Raw genomic sequence first — 15,686 nt, 5'->3', positions numbered from 1 at the left:
TTGTCAAATCCAGCTGTGAGATCTAAGGCTACCTGTACATAAATGTCACATATCTGATGACACCACTGTATTGTAATTTTGCCACTACTGCATTTGTTATAGATGCTGTTGGATTGTTCTATGGTTTAGAGTAAGTAGGAAGAAGCTGATCTGCAATTCTTGCTATAATTTTGAAAGTCATCTCCCATCAAATTTATGCCCACCAAATGCCACCTTTTCTTTTTGCAGAAGGACCGTTGCCCATGAAAGCAAAAAGAGGGAGAGAAAGGAGTGACTGTAACTTTTAATGTAGGCTGCAGCTATCAATGATCAGAGGGATGCTGTCAGGAAGAAAACCAGAGATCTCCAATCTGCCTGTTGCTGCGAAAGAAAGAAAGAAAGAGAGGGATGGGAATAAAAAAGGGAGGAAGGGAGAAAGAAAGAAAGAAAGAAAGAAGAAGAGAGGGAGGGAGGGAGGGAGGAAGGGAAAAGGAGGGGGAGGAAGGACCACCAGTACTAGATGCAGCTTCAGAGGATATCTTGAAAGAGCACAGCAATCCAGGGCTGGAAGGGACCTGAAGGTCATCCAGTCCAACCCCCTTCTCTAGCAGGACATTGTTAAAGTGAGTTTCTGTCTTTTGACCCCCAGCCACATTACTACATAGCCACACCTACTCAGTCACATGATACCCAGCCCACCAAGCCATGCCTGCAGAACTGGTAGGAAAAACTTTTATATTTCACCACTGGATTAGACCAATGCTCAAGATTGGAATCCAGGAAAACTCAAAAAAGAACAACAGAAGAGCATAAGCACCTTTATTCCCTAGCAGGTGGAATTTAAGCTAGGCTGCTTGTCAAGGTAAAGATAAAGGTCTCCCTGTCAGTTATGTCCGATTCTAGGGCATGATGCTCATCTCTGTGTATTGGCTGAGGGAGCCAGCCTTGTTTGAAGACAATTTGGTTTGGTTTGGTTTGGTTTATTGGATTTATATGCTGCCCTTCTCTCAAGGACTCAGGGCGGTGTCCAACATTAAAAAAACACATATTACAAAAGTTAAAAAAAATTAAATAGAATATCCCAAACAAACCCAATTAGGACTAACAATAACATTTTTAAAAAATTGATCAAAATTAACAATGATCAATAATTTATTTTGTTTTGTTCAAGCCAGGCTGGCTTGCTGGAAAAGCCAATGTTTTAGGGCGCGTCAGAAGGACCGGAGGTCGGGGATTATACAAATTTCTGTGGTCATGTGTCCAGCATGGCTATACGCCAAAGCCACACAGGATGCTATTACCTTCTGAAGTGGTACCTATTGATCTACTTGCATTTGCATGCTTTTGAGCTGTTAGGAGGGCAGGAGCTGGAGCAAGTAAGCTCAGGTCTGGAACCCAGACAGTCAGCTCTCCAGCTGACAAGCTTAGCTTCTTTAACTGCTGAGCCATTGAGCCCTTTTGTAACCCAAGGCTGGTGAGTTTTTAACAGTCCAATCTTCCAGGAATTTGTCTAGCTCCTTGTGAAAACAGTTTCCAATCATCACCTCTGATGGCAGCACTTGCCACAATTTAATTAGTGTTATGTAAAGAAGTACTTGATGGGCTTTGAATATTCCTGCTTTTCTTTTTAAACAATTAGCCTACATTTTCACAAGATTGCAGGGTGATAATGGAAGAAAGAAAGTGATATATTTCAGATTTTTCAGGGAAGGGGTAGCATAATAAAAACTAAAATGAAATCATCAAAGTAATACAAAAGAGCCATTTTGTTTTAACTTATAAAGAACAAAGGAAGTGTTCATTTCTAAAAAAAAGGAGTAAGTAAAACCTAAGCCTCACTCTGGCTTTATCTTCCAAGTAAATACAGGTTTCAGAGGAAGTAGTATTTTGTATGAGCACAAAAAAGGCTGAAAGGGTTACTTTCTGTCCCCTGGCTATACTATTCTGTTGATTCCATGACTTTTGAATTTTTGAAAAAAATCCATCTTAAAGGCATTCTGTCTTGAGCTACTATAACTTGTTTCATTGTATTCACTTATTGTTAGAGCTGTGCATTTTGCGTGACTCCACAGCTGAGTGCTGACATTTTGCAATACTTCAAGCTTCCTAAGTTTCAGTAACAGGTGATGTATCTGTTTAAACATATATTGTATGTCTAAGTTTTGTGTGTGTATTTTACATGTTTGTTAATAAAAATAAATAAATAAAATTGGTCTAAACATACATTGTGAATTAGCTGAATTCATAGGATAGGAGGCCTATAAAGTGGCCGGTTCCTGTGATAGACTGATTGAGTACCTTTATTGTTTTTCCGGTTATTTCAACTTTAATGAAATAAAGTGAAGAATCACAGATGAAGAATGCTCATAGGCCCTGTTTTGTTAAAAATGGTGGTTCTATCTCCAGTTCAGGTAATGATGATTGATTATGGGTCATCAAGTCACTATCAATTCTTAACAATCAGATTTTCTCCAGGAGGGTCTGTTCCCAAACGGGCCTTTGAAGTCTTTGGTCCATGGTGGGCACAACATTGCTGTAACCGAGTCCATCTCCTCTTCTACTGATTGTCCTCTGGTCCTTCATTCCACCATTCCCAGATTAGAGCCTTTGCTAGAGAGCTGGGTCTTTGCAAAATGTCTCTGGAGTGGGGGAAATTGAGCCTGACCATTTCTGCCCGCTGATAAACGGCGGTCCGACGATTTATGACTCCGTTCCTCTTGCAAAACAACACAAATGGGCAGAAAGCAACCGCCATTCATCGACGTCAAGTACATTTGTCCCGATCTCTTCTGCTGATTCGGGTGCGAGGTCGAGGCGGGAGAAAAAAAAACACCGCGTGTCTCCCTGAGGTTTAACCCGCCCTTTCCCTCCACGCCAAAAGAGCCAGCTTTCCAAGTTTTCACGTGGCGGCGGCATTGCCCAGTTCAGGGTTGCGGGACCCTCCCTTTCGCGGCTCCTAACCCAAACAAGCAATCAGATGCTTCTTCCCGATCTTAAATCGCCAAGGCGGATAATCCCGAGCCAAGCTGTTCCCTTCTTGTAACCCAGTGGGGCGGGGGGGGGGAGGCGGAGGTTGGAAGGCTGGCCGGAGAGTCCCTCGGCTGGTCAATGGCGAGTCCCACGAGGCCAACAATGGGAGGGGGCAGGAGATCAAGGTCGGAGCCCGCTCAGCCCCCCCCCCCGCCTCCGCTAAGCAGCTTACCTCGTGGCAGATGTTGGCAGGCTCCCGGCCAGCTCCGATCCCTTGGTGGGAGGAGGAGGCCGGCAGCCGGAAAGCCCCCTTGCCTCGCTAGGAAGGAGGTGCAGTCAGGGGCCGTTTCCTTGGCGATTCGCACCCTGCCTTGACTTCTTCTCTCCCCACTCGCCCGCCCGCCCGCCCGCCCGCCTCGCAAACGGATCTGCGCGCCAGCTGCTGGCTGGCATCGCTTCCCGGGCCGCCTTCCAGCCGGAGCGAGCCCTGCAGGTGGGATCGGCCACTCAAGAGTGGCCGGAGTTTCTTCGACGGGCGCTCCAGCTCTTCCTTCGTCTGCTGGTTTCCCTCCGTTTCCCGGTGGGCGGAAAGCAACCCCCAGGCATTGCTGCGATTGTTTCCAGTCTCCCCCCCCCTCCCCAATCACGCCCCCCCTCCTCGCTCCGCTGCTTTCCATGCTCTGAGGCGGGGCGATGGCCAAGATCCGAGTGGCTTACGAATACACCGAAGCTGAAGACAAAACCATCCGGCTGGGCTTGTTCCTCATCGTGTCTGGTATCTTGTCCCTTTTCATCCTGGGCTTCTGTTGGCTCAACCCGGCCCTGCAGGACTTGCAAGGGAAGGCGGCGAACTGTACCGTGCTGTCGGTGCAACGGATCAGCGAGGTTTTCGAGTGCACGTTCACGTGTGGCGCCGACTGCAAGGGCACCTCCCTGTACCCCTGCCTCCAGATCTACGTCAACAACTCCGAATCCAACGCCCGGGCGCTCCTGCACCCGGACGAGCATCAGCTCCTCACCAACCCAAAGGTAAGCGCCGAGCAAGCCCCGGCCGGCCGGACCGCCTCTCGGCATATATCAGAGGATGCCGCTTTAGTCTTAGCGTAGCTCAGAACCGGGGTTAGGGAAGCGGGGCTGGAGAGAAAAGGGGCGACAATTTCTGCTGATCTTAAGGTTTAAGGTTTTAAAGGTTTTAATGGATGTGTATGCCGCCCAATCCCGAAGGACTCTGATCTTGGGCAAAGGTCGGCCCGCCAAGGTATCTGAGGACGCAGAAGCTGCAAGGATGGCAGGATCTAGGGTTACCTGTAGAGGAAGGTTGGACTACGCTAACAGCGGGCTCAGATGGAGAGCTCTGTAGTTGAAAGAAGCCAGCCCCTGGCACTTGAAGCTCGGAATTTCGGAAGTCTTGTTAGAGTTGGTGAGTGAACCACTTGTATTCCCCCCGCCCCAGGAGGGGGCAGAAGGAACTGCACAGCATTCCTGGGTCAAAACCTGACGAAGCTTCTTGAATGAGAAGCAAAACGTCTTCAAAGAAAAAAACAGAAAGTCCAGTTGCCTCTTGGAAAAAAGCACCTTTGGGGCAACCCTGACCTGGATGACTGAGAATCTCCATAGACCTCCTTGGTCAAAAGCTGCTGGGAACTTGTGGGGTTTCTGGAGTTGCAGAGCAGCTTTCTTCACGTCCCTCAGCCGGGCTACGATGGGCTTGGTCTTTGATTGAAAAACGGTGGAAGGGCTGGATTCTTCCCAAAATAGGGGCTTCCCAAAATAGGGGCTCTTTTTCCGAAAAGTTAGGGAGGTTGTGGCAGTGCAGCGTAGCCACTCCAAGGTGAGGCAAATTACAGTGTAGTTGCATAACACACTGAATGATCCGAAGGGTTAGAGCAGAAGGCCGGAGGCAAACCGGACCATCCATATCTAAGACACTTATGCCTTTTCTTCTGGACTATTTTCTACAATATTCCTGAATACTAATTTCTTCTCCTTTGCGTGTTTTCCTCTCTAATTGAGCAACACTAACAGTTTTGTTTCAGCTCTGTAGTAAAGGCTGAGCAGAGCCTGATTCAAAGGGGTTATTTTGGGATTATAACTGATTGTAACCAGAAATAAGTAGGATCTGTTATTGTATGCAGCTGGAATGATGTTAACAGGCACTGCTTATGACATCACAGAAAATCAGTTCAAGTCAATGAAGTTCATTTGGACACCTTGTATCAGAACTTAACCTCCCTTTACTTGCCATTACCCTTCTTCCAGCCTTTAGATAAGCACTCAGGTTAGGAAAGGCAGCAAGCAAAGGGGAAGTAGAGGCTCTTTTTACTCTCCAATCAAATCTTTGCTTCTCTTCTTATCCACTGTGCAGTCCCCCTTCTGACATCATTGGCATCATCCAGGGATCTGACATAAGGATTTCGGTTGGAACATGGCTTGTAGAGGGGAAAGGTGGTTTGAAAGCTCTGGACTCACCCATTTCTCAAAGCAGAGGACAATGATCAGAACCTGCAGCAGCCTACAATGGCACTAACCCCATCTATTATCCTATGTAGTGTGGCTTGTTATTTAAAGGAGGAAGTTCTTAAGTACAGTAGCAACAAACTACTTCAATCCACTGTAACGTTAGAAGTGAGACTTGCCTGCCTCAGACATTAGTTGCAGACACAACAAAGCTACTAAAACAAATTGCTGGGGCATATCTGTGAGGAGAAAGTCTCTTAGATTAACTATTCTCCAAGAGCATCTGTTGCCTGCTAACTGCCATCCTCTACAATGCATGAAACAATCTAAAAACGGACTTAAGAAATTGAAAGGTGTGTTCCTCCTTACAGAGTGAAAATGTCCCCTCAATTACAGGGCGATTAATCATAAAAGAAGAAAATATTCCATCCAAATATGATATGCTGATATGCTTAGAACTCAGACATTCATGAAATGCTGTAATAAAAAATATAAATTTATTTATTTATTTATTTATTTATTTATTTATATGCACGTGCGCGCACACACTATATATATGAGATCCTTTAGTAAGCTATCCAAGTTTGTACAGAACAATATGAACCTGTTTGGCAAAATTGGGCTTTGGCTATCTTTTGTGATATACTAGCCCAAATGGGCCCAAGTTGATTGCTCTTGTCTTTACTGTTAGTGGAGAATCAAGCAGATAGGGGAGGTATGACTAAATCTAAAGTATTGCTTGTTCAAGACTGTGACTTGGAATTTAAAGAAGGAAATACCAGAGAGCATGAATGTGTGAATGCAAGGAAAGAAAGAAAGATAGGAAAGGAAGTCTGTCATTAAGAACAAGGGAAGTATATAGTAGGTCTGAATAAAAGTGGTTTAATTTTCTTGGAATGGATTAGTGATGGTAAAGGTTTAGTTATGAATGATATATGCTGAAATATATAAAGGGCAGTAAAGTATGAATTGGTGTCATCTAGATTGTTGTCTAAATTCTTACCTTGGTTAGAAATGCCTGTTGTGCTTCAGGCAATGATATTAGTAGAAGAAACAAATTAATTTTGGGAAAGCAACTAGAGTTTGTAGTCAAAGAAATCCTTTTCTTCTGGTAGGTGACATGAAAAGGACAAGATAGGAAAGTGCAGAAAAGAGGCTGACTCTTAGACCACCCAAGTTCATGCACATTAATGGAAAAAGAATGAATTGCAAGCTGAATTTATTTGATTGTTTATGTTGTAAGATTGAGAGAGTTAGTGAAGAGTATAATGATGATGATGAGAGGGTTTGAATGGATGACATTGTATTATTTGAGAGTGTCAAGAGTGGATCTGGAAAAAAAAATGAACATCAAAGAAAAGGAAAGATACTAAAGAATGAGATTTAGGATTACCTACTGACCGTAATAATGGTAGCATATAATAGAGGCCCTAGAAACACTGCTGAATTGGGTATTCTTATAATTATAACTAATAAAATAACTAAATAATACATGTGTGATAATAAATAGAATGGTACCACACTAAATAGGGAGTAAGATAAAGATGTGTGATTGGTAATTTCATGTATTTTCAGAATCATGTACGGGATAAGATTGATAATTAGATGTGTGTTTGTTAGGAAATATGGGGAAATTATAATTTTATAGATATGTAAATACTGGTGGAAAGATGACGGGTAATCTTCAAGATGCTGAAACAAGTTTTATTCTGATGTCTAACATGATTGCCCCTTTTTCAAGGGCTCAATTTCTTCTTTCACTTCTGCTGGTCCAACAGAATCATCTCAAGACCACATAACAAATTCTACAGTAAAATATATTTTCAACCAAATATTTCTGTCTAACCAATACATTGTCCAACTCATATGGACATTGTTACCTTTGATATTATTTAACAAATAATAATCTTAAATGCCTTCTAGCAAAGTTGTTCATTTCTGATCTGTAGCAGAGGAAGAAAACATTATTTTGTGTTTTAAATATTTCTGGAATGGAGATAATGCTTTTTTTTCTTCTGGTGCCTAGTGAAGTTCTTTATGTTGCCAAGATATAAAATCTAAATGGTTCCAAAATATGTTGTATTATGAGTTAAAGCTTGTAGAGAGATGAGAGCTGAAGGTCAAGGTTTCCTTTTCCAATATGAAAGATTCTCCTCTTGGATCTCATTCCTTGGAACTACATTTATCAAGTAGTTCTGGCTGTAAAATAATGGCTTAAGAGGTGCATGAGTTGACTTTGAAGAATAAAGAAAAAAGGCAAGGAATAAAAGTTTTCAGAAAGCAGCACTGATAGAAAGTAAACTGCAAGAGTTTTGCATGAACAAAACAATATGTGCTAAAAAGGGGACGAGCAATTTCTGCACGAGGCCCTGCAATTCTCTTGTGCAAATCTGAGAGATTACCACTGTATTCATTAAGTTTTTGTCAACAACCTGGAGGCATTGAAGGGCTTCTTTAAAATATATATACTGTATATATCTGTATTTTAAAGTATGCATAGCTGTTCCTCCCTTCCTGTTTTTGGAGGAAAGGATTTTAAAAAGATTTTTGAAAAGTCCCTTGTCCACTTTTCTGTTCCATTTGTTCCTACTTTTTGAGTTCACCTCAAAAACAAAGACATCCAAAGACAAGGTGTAGCCCTTGAACTGAAAATAGTTACCTTTTCCTGTGTTAAAAAGAAATAATGCTCCTGTTGGCTTGTGCTGCCCTAATTAATTGAATGAGACTAACAATAGAATAGTGGCTATATTTGTTTAAATAAAGGTCATTGGGGATAATTCAATTAGATAAAGCCTAGAAAAATTAACTGTTGGATATATATTCTGATTAATACTATTTAGTCATGTTGTCATTTGCACGCTCCCTTCTATGTTATTTCCTCATATGAAAGCATAGAATTGCAATCTAAATTCAAAATAATATATAACCCAAAGCTGCATTTGTTCACATTGGAAGTTTATATTGATGTGTACTGTTTTTCATGAACATCCAAATAAGTATATACACTCAGTGGTGGGATTCACTTACTTTCCCTACTGGTCTGCATGTGCAGAAGATTGTGTATTATGTTGGGGTGGATGGGGTCTCCTGCAGCTGCCGCTAACGGTTCACCCGAACGGGAGAGAACCAGCTGAATACCATCTCTGCATACCCTACTAGCTAACCTTTAATGGTGGCAAGGAAGAACATTCAGAATGATAAATTGCCCTTCAGCTGTAGAGTATATTTCTGGGGACAATCTAGTCATGTCTATAGAAGAATTTGTTTCAGGGGCAAGAATACGGTTCACATCCCAACATCTAACACTGAATTGTGAAGGGACAAATATTTCCACATTCTGAAGGATTTGATGCTTTGTCAGAATTCTTTTCCTACAGAACTTTCAACATTTATGCAGCCTATATTGAAAGATATTAGAATTATAGCTTTGTTGACTATCAAAAACAACTTTGCTTTGCAAAAACAACAAGGTTACATTTACTATATCTAAACCAGATATAGATCATTCTGCTTCCTAAACAAGGATGCATTCCAGTTCATCACTAACTGTTCACTGACAGGTATTGTGTTTGAAATGTTAGTGGTATTGATAATATGAATGTTCTTTCATCGTTAAATGTATAGTAGTTCATTTATTCATTAAAATTTGGTCACTTTTCATTGTTTAAAAACAAATCCCAAGGTGAGATTCATTTACACTTGCAAGTCAAGTGAGAGACATGCATTTGTGAATCAGCTGCCTATTTCCTTAAATATGCCATTAATCATCAGTAATGTTTTCTCTAATTTGATTTTCTCCAAATATGTTCAGCTCACATAGTGTATGATTAGGGAAAAGTGAAGGCCACTAACCTAATATATTCAGTGTTTCCCAACCTTGGCAACTTTATGATGTGTGGACTTTAATTTCCAGAATTTCTGGAAGTTGAAGTCCGCACATCGTAAAATTGCCAAGTTTGAGAAACACTATAGTACTGTGATGGTGAACCTATGGTACACGTGCCACAGGTGGCACGTGGAGCTATCTCTGAGGGCACGCGAGCCATTGCCCTAGGTCAACTGCAGCACACATGCACGCTCCGGCCAACTGAATTTCGGCCTCTGGAGAGCTGGGGGAGGGCGTTTCGCCCTTCACAGGCTTCAGGAAAGCCTCCGAGGCCTGGGGAGGGCGGAAAATGGGCCTACCGGGCCTACCAGAAGTTTGGAAACAGGCCTCCAGGGGAGACCATTTTCATCCTCCCCAGGCTTCAGGAGGGGGGGGCATGCACGCATGCGTAGGGTTGTGCGAGGGGGGGAATTGAATCATGGGTATGGGCACGTGTGCATGTGCTATCACACTTGTGCTTTCGGCACCCGAGCCAAAAGAGGTTAGCCATCCCTGCTATAGTATGTTATTCAGCTGGATAGATTCTTTTTAAAAGAATTAAAAATATGATTTGAATTGTTATTTCTATCTTTATCTGAAGACTAAAAAACATACTAAAATTCTTCCCACCCTTTTATTTTTCAGTGGAGTTATCTACCATCTCTTAAATTAATATTGTAGCACAATGTGTACCTACATAGAACACCAAATTAGCTGCCTTTTGAAATCTTTCCAAAACTGCTTGGAGCAATAAAAATATCTTCTAGTTTCTATAGTATCATAGTCTGATTCAAAACCATAACTCTAGTCATATAGTCTTGCAAGTATCACAGAATTATAGATTATTTCCTGAGCCATGCATCATTGGACTCTTATCATTGGTACAAGGTCCTCAATATATATTACTTATTATAAAAAATAAACTACATACTATAGAAAAAATATCCTGAGTTTTCTTTTTTCAAATCAATACAATTAAAAACCTTCAGTTCTGAAGATAAATTAAAATAACCATAGTGATCTTTGTAGATGAATGTATTAGTCTATGCCTGAGATGCACAGCTTTGAAGCATTGGGAAGTACAGGGGTAAAATTAGAAAAGGGTTGAACATCTTTTGCATAGATTCTCATTTTTATTATTTTCATTTACTGTAAAGTATTTAACCTTTCTTGTTTGGAACAAACCTCCAATTTTACAGGGCAAGTCATACTCATCAGAGTAGAGAATGTTGATCTAGACTGATATAGTCTAGCACTATAAATGTTTATCAGTACTGATGCCTGGTGCATGTGGTTACAGTCAACTGAGCATTGGTTCTGCTATACAGCCAAAAGTGCCTATGACTTTATCTCCAAAAGAGCACAAAATGCATTTTTATTTAGTTAGGCACGAATGTCAAACTCGATTGCATCACGGGTCAGATTGGGACATAGTGTGGTGTTTTTTGCCTTTGTGGAGCTGGGGTGGGTGTGGCCTGCACATGGCATATCTGGCACGAGGCCTACCAGTTTGACAGTCCTGACTGTTAGGGGGTTGGAGTGGAGGTGGAGACCAGAGAAAGACAGTTCCAGGCAGCTGTCTGCTATGAAAGTATATAATATTTCACTGCCTTGTCTATTTGCAACTTCTTGTGCTGTATCCAGAATGTTCAATCTCATGAATGGTAAGAATCTTCTCCACATGAAAAATAGAAAGGAAGAGACATTCTAGAGTGCTCTTTGCTGATGAGCTCCTGAAAAATCTCTGCATTCTAGTTTTATTTGGGTTATTCATCTTTATCAGCAATTCTCATTGATGAGGCAGAGTTCTCAGAGATAGTTATATTGTGGTAGTTATAATTAATGGTGACCTAACAGATTAGTCGAGTATTAAATCTATAGGTTTGTGCTATGTGTTGTTTGATTTTACGCAGCCAATCCAACTTTCTTTCTATTTCTTAGGCACATTGGGAGATGATGACTATCCCAAAATGGTGGCAGATTGGTTTCCTAGTCTTAGCTGCTCAGTGTTGCTAATTCCTCATTGCTCTCAGACATAAAGTGGCCAGTGATGATGCCAGACTTCACTATATTGCTTGATTATATTTCATAAGACAACTGTTAGATTGAATGCACATTCTGAAACTGGATCTAATTTTAAAATTTTGATTAGAAATAAAAATGGCATGTTTTATATTTATACATTGATAACAGTGGGAGGCTGAGCCTGTAGGTTAAAAGATTGGGGGATTCAACTTTCCTCTCTCAGAAATCCACTGTTTTACATTCCTACTTTCCTCCTTTGGTGCAGCTTTTTGATAATTATTATGGCAACTGCCTTATAGGAAATTGCTTTGTCTTCTACCCCCTCATTAACCATAAGATATGGGACAAATAGGGATCCCTGAACACATACTAGTTAGTAGACTGGAAATAATAATTACAGTATTGATTGTGTTAATAGTAATGGAAAAGGAAATTAAGATCTGGAGCTCTTGCCCTTTGTACCCACAAGCCAGGTGACCACAGAAAACAGTTCCCCCTTCTCTTTTTTTGGAATGGAGGCAGAGAAGCACAAGGTAAATTTTTTTAAAAATGTATTAAAAATAAGAACAATAAAAAACATCATCATAATCTTAAGTAGTCAAACTATCAAAACCTTTACAAGCAAGTCAATAAAGCACTGAGCAGCATAAAATCACAAATGATTCTTTAAACATCAGTCTCTAATAAAAAGCAGCGAGGAGACTGGTCACAGATCCACAGTGAAATTGTAGCTCAAAGCTTGAAGTAGAAGTAAACACAAAACTTGACTTTGCAGTACATTTTGACAAAAAAGTAACTAGAGACAGTTACCAGAGTCATCAAGATGCCAGAGACAATAAATCTGTTTTTTTTTAAATAAACAAATCAACAACTCTGATTACAGCTCCTCTACTGGAAACCTTTACCTTTGAAGCAAAAGATTTCTCCAACACCCTTTTCTTGAAACATTTGTTCTTCCTAACCAGTAGGAAGGGCTGCCAGTCGTCAACCCTCGGATTTACACATTGTCAGGCATGACTCATTCAGAAGCTAAGTGTTCCTGTTTGGGAAGATTTGTGTGTCCGGAGAAATAATCTTTAGGAGGGGAAAGCCTATTTCCAGAATTGCCTATCTGGGGCAGATTCTGGACTGAATGGGAAGCTTCCCTAGTGAATGCAATATTATTTTGTATCAGCCATGTAGGGAAATGCTAGCAACGCATATTCATCAAATGTACAGGTAGCCTTTGACTTACTGCAGTTCACTTAATGACTGTTGCAACAGCACTGAAAAAGTGATTTATGACTATTTTTCACACTTATGATTGTTTCAGCATCCCCATGGTCACGTGATTTACATTCAGATGTTTGACAACTAACTCTCATTTATGATGGTTGCAGTGTCCCGGGGTGATGTGATCCCCTTTTGTGACCTTCTGACAAGCAAAGTCAATCTGGGAAACCAGAGTCACTTAATAACCATGTTACTAATTTAACAATTGCAATGATTCACTTAACAACTGTGGCAAGAAAAGTCATAAAATGGGACAATATTCACTTAACAAATTTCTCACTTAGCAACATAAATTTTGGGCTCAATTGTGGTCATAAATTGACAATTACTTATATTGCATTTACTCAAGACATAACTTAGTGTAAAAGGGAATATGGGAAGTAACTACTAAGCTTTTGTCCTTGTTTCTATGAGTTTCTCATAAAAATTCAATTTGTGCCTCGAAAGGCTTTAGTCTCACTAGAGAGCTCTTATGTTCTTAACAGATTTATTCTATTGTGTCACACCCTTTTTATGTAACTGCCTAAAATTAGAGGCTGGAGATGTGCACAGGGAGAGATGGAGAAAATTCAGTTCTTTTGAATAGAATTTCAGTGTTCAGTGACCATTCTTGAATAGTAATATTCACAACAGTATTCATTTAAATCTCCCACTTGTCTTTTTGCTGAATTTCTGAGCCATATGGTTTAAGTTTAATTATGAAAACTGTTAAGGAAGAGCCAAACTGAAATGCTGCATACTAAAAAGACGCCATTTAATGACCTTTTATTTCCACAGTGTTCATACATCCCCCCCTGTGAACGGGAAAATGAGAAGAACTCTGATATTGTAATGCACTGGCAGATTTATTGGGAAGACGAAGTAGGTTCTCAGCCTTTCACTTGCTACTTTAATCAGCACCTCAGGTAAGTATCTTCACACATCTATGAGTTGACTTGTATATATTATCTACACTCTTCCTGGTCTTTTTATACCTTTACTTGTTGTGCACAAAATTTAGGGATAGAGTTCAGCTAAATCAGGGCTCAGGTCTAAATACAACCTCGTCTCCTTGGAGGTCAAACTACTAGATTTTGCGTAGATTCCTGGTTGGTATCCTGAGTACAAAACATTTTCCCCTATATAAATCTTGATTGATTGCTGATTCCCTTTGAGAATAGAATTTTGTAGTAAAAACACACAAATAACAATTTGTCTTCAGACCTATTAAAATACTTCTACTAGTAACAATAATGAAAACAGGATAGTTCTTATATTCCATATTGGCCAGAAGTTATAATGAACAGCTTGAAGAGTTCCAAGTTTCCAAGTTTAATAAAATTTGTATGCCGCCCACTCCCATTGCGGGCCCTCTCCGAGGGGTATATAATTTCACCCCCCAGGCTAAGAGGTGGAATGTCTGGACTAACCTTGGGAGGCAACATCAATAGCCACTCGGTCTTGTCTGGATTGAGTGCAAGCTTGTTCGCTCCCATCCAGACCCTGACAGCCTCCAGGCACTGGCACATCACTTCCACTGCTTCACTGAGTTGGCACGGGGCAGACAGATACAATTGAGTATCGCCTGCATATTGATGATATTTGATCCCGTGCCGGCGTATGATCTCACCCAGCAGCTTCATGTAGATGTTAAATAGGAGGGGGGACAGAACCGAACCCTGCAGCACCCCATATTTGAGGAGCCTAGGGGCCAACCTCTGTCCTCCAACCAACACTGACTGCGACCTGTCCGAGAGGTAGGAGGAGAACCACCTTAAAACGGTGTCTCCCACTCCCATCTCCTGTAACCGTCGCAGAAGGATACCATGGTCGATGGTATCGAAGGCTGCTGAGAGGTCAAGGAGCACTAGGATAGAAGAATGTCCTCTATCCCTGGCCCGCCAGAGATCATAGATCAGCGTGACCAAAGCAGTCTCTGTGCCGTAACCAGGCCTGAAACCCGACTGAAAGGGATCCAGATAATCTGCTTCATCCAAGGTCCGCTGGAGTTGAAAGGCCACCACCTTCTCAACAACTTTCCCTACGAAGGGGAGGTTGGAGACTGGACGATAGTTGTTTAAAATGGCTGGATCCAGGGATGGTTTCTTAAGGAGGGGTCTCACCACCGCATCCTTTAGAGGATGCGGGAAGGATCCCTCCAGAAGAGAGGTGTTAACGATCCTCTGGAGCCAGCCACGTGTCACCTCCCTGCTGGTCGAGACCAGCCAGGAGGGACACAGGTCCAGCAAACAGGTGGAGGCACTCACTGCTCCCATGGCCTTGTCCACTTCCTCAGGAGCGACAAGTTGAAACCCGCTCCATAAAATCCGATCAGGACCTTCCCCCGGCGCGTCGGCTGGTACCGTCCAAGTGGAGTCCAGGTCTGTCCAGATCCAAGCGATTTTATCTGACAGAAACTGAACAAATTCCTCAGCTCTACCCTGTAAGGGTTTGTCTGCATCCCTCCCTTTCAAGAGGGAGCAGGCTATCCTAAACAGGGCGGCTGGGCGAGATTCTGTGGATGCAATAAGAGTGGAAAAATGTGCACATTTTGCTGCCTGTATCGCCACTAGATAAGTCCTAATAAAGGGTCTTAATTGTGTTTGGTTGGATTCGGAGTTACTAGCCCTCCAGCATCGCTCTAGGCATCTCTTTTGGTGCTTCATCTCCCGGAGTTCCTTGGTGAACCAAGGAACCCTCCTGGATCCACTGCCGTGGAGAGGCACAATCCGGTTTAGAGCCTCCGCCACTGCTATATTCCAAGCAGTGACCAAGGACTCTGCCGGACTGTGGGCCAGAGAGTCAGGTATCTCACCAAGTGCCGTCTGAAATCCCATAGGGTCCATCAGGTGCCTGGGGCAGAACCACCTAATCGGTTCCCCCTCCCTACAGTGGGGGATTGGTTTCCGAAAGTCGAGCCTCAGTAGGAAGTGATCTGACCATGACAAGGGCAAGATCTTAATGCCCTTCAAATCTAGATCACATCTCCACTGCTTCAAGAGAAACACAAGGTCGAGCATGTGCCCCGCTGAATGAGTCGGACCCTGAATTACCTGGGTCAAGTCCATGGCTGCCATGGAAGCCATGAACTCCTGCGCTCCATCAGAGCATTCACCGAGCAACGGCAGGTTGAAATCCC

The 15,686-nt window shown here is 42.1% G+C and overlaps 1 protein-coding gene across 1 annotated transcript in view; it reads left to right on the top strand.

Annotated features, from left to right (window-relative positions):
- The first annotated feature begins 3,624 nt into the window (after positions 1 to 3,624).
- KCNMB4 (potassium calcium-activated channel subfamily M regulatory beta subunit 4) overlaps positions 3,625 to 15,686 on the top strand; it is a 31,787-nt gene continuing 19,725 nt past the window's right edge. The window contains exons 1-2 of the mRNA XM_032222095.1: positions 3,625 to 3,978; positions 13,346 to 13,473. Coding sequence (XP_032077986.1) covers positions 3,643 to 3,978; positions 13,346 to 13,473 — 464 coding nt within the window. The 5' untranslated portion in view covers positions 3,625 to 3,642. The remainder of the gene's footprint in view (positions 3,979 to 13,345; positions 13,474 to 15,686) is intronic.

This window comes from Thamnophis elegans, chromosome 7, assembly GCF_009769535.1.
Source record: "Thamnophis elegans isolate rThaEle1 chromosome 7, rThaEle1.pri, whole genome shotgun sequence".
Classification (NCBI taxonomy): Eukaryota; Metazoa; Chordata; class Lepidosauria; order Squamata; family Colubridae; genus Thamnophis; species Thamnophis elegans.
Note: the sequence above shows the minus strand (reverse complement) of the source record. Positions and strands in the feature narration are given on the sequence as shown.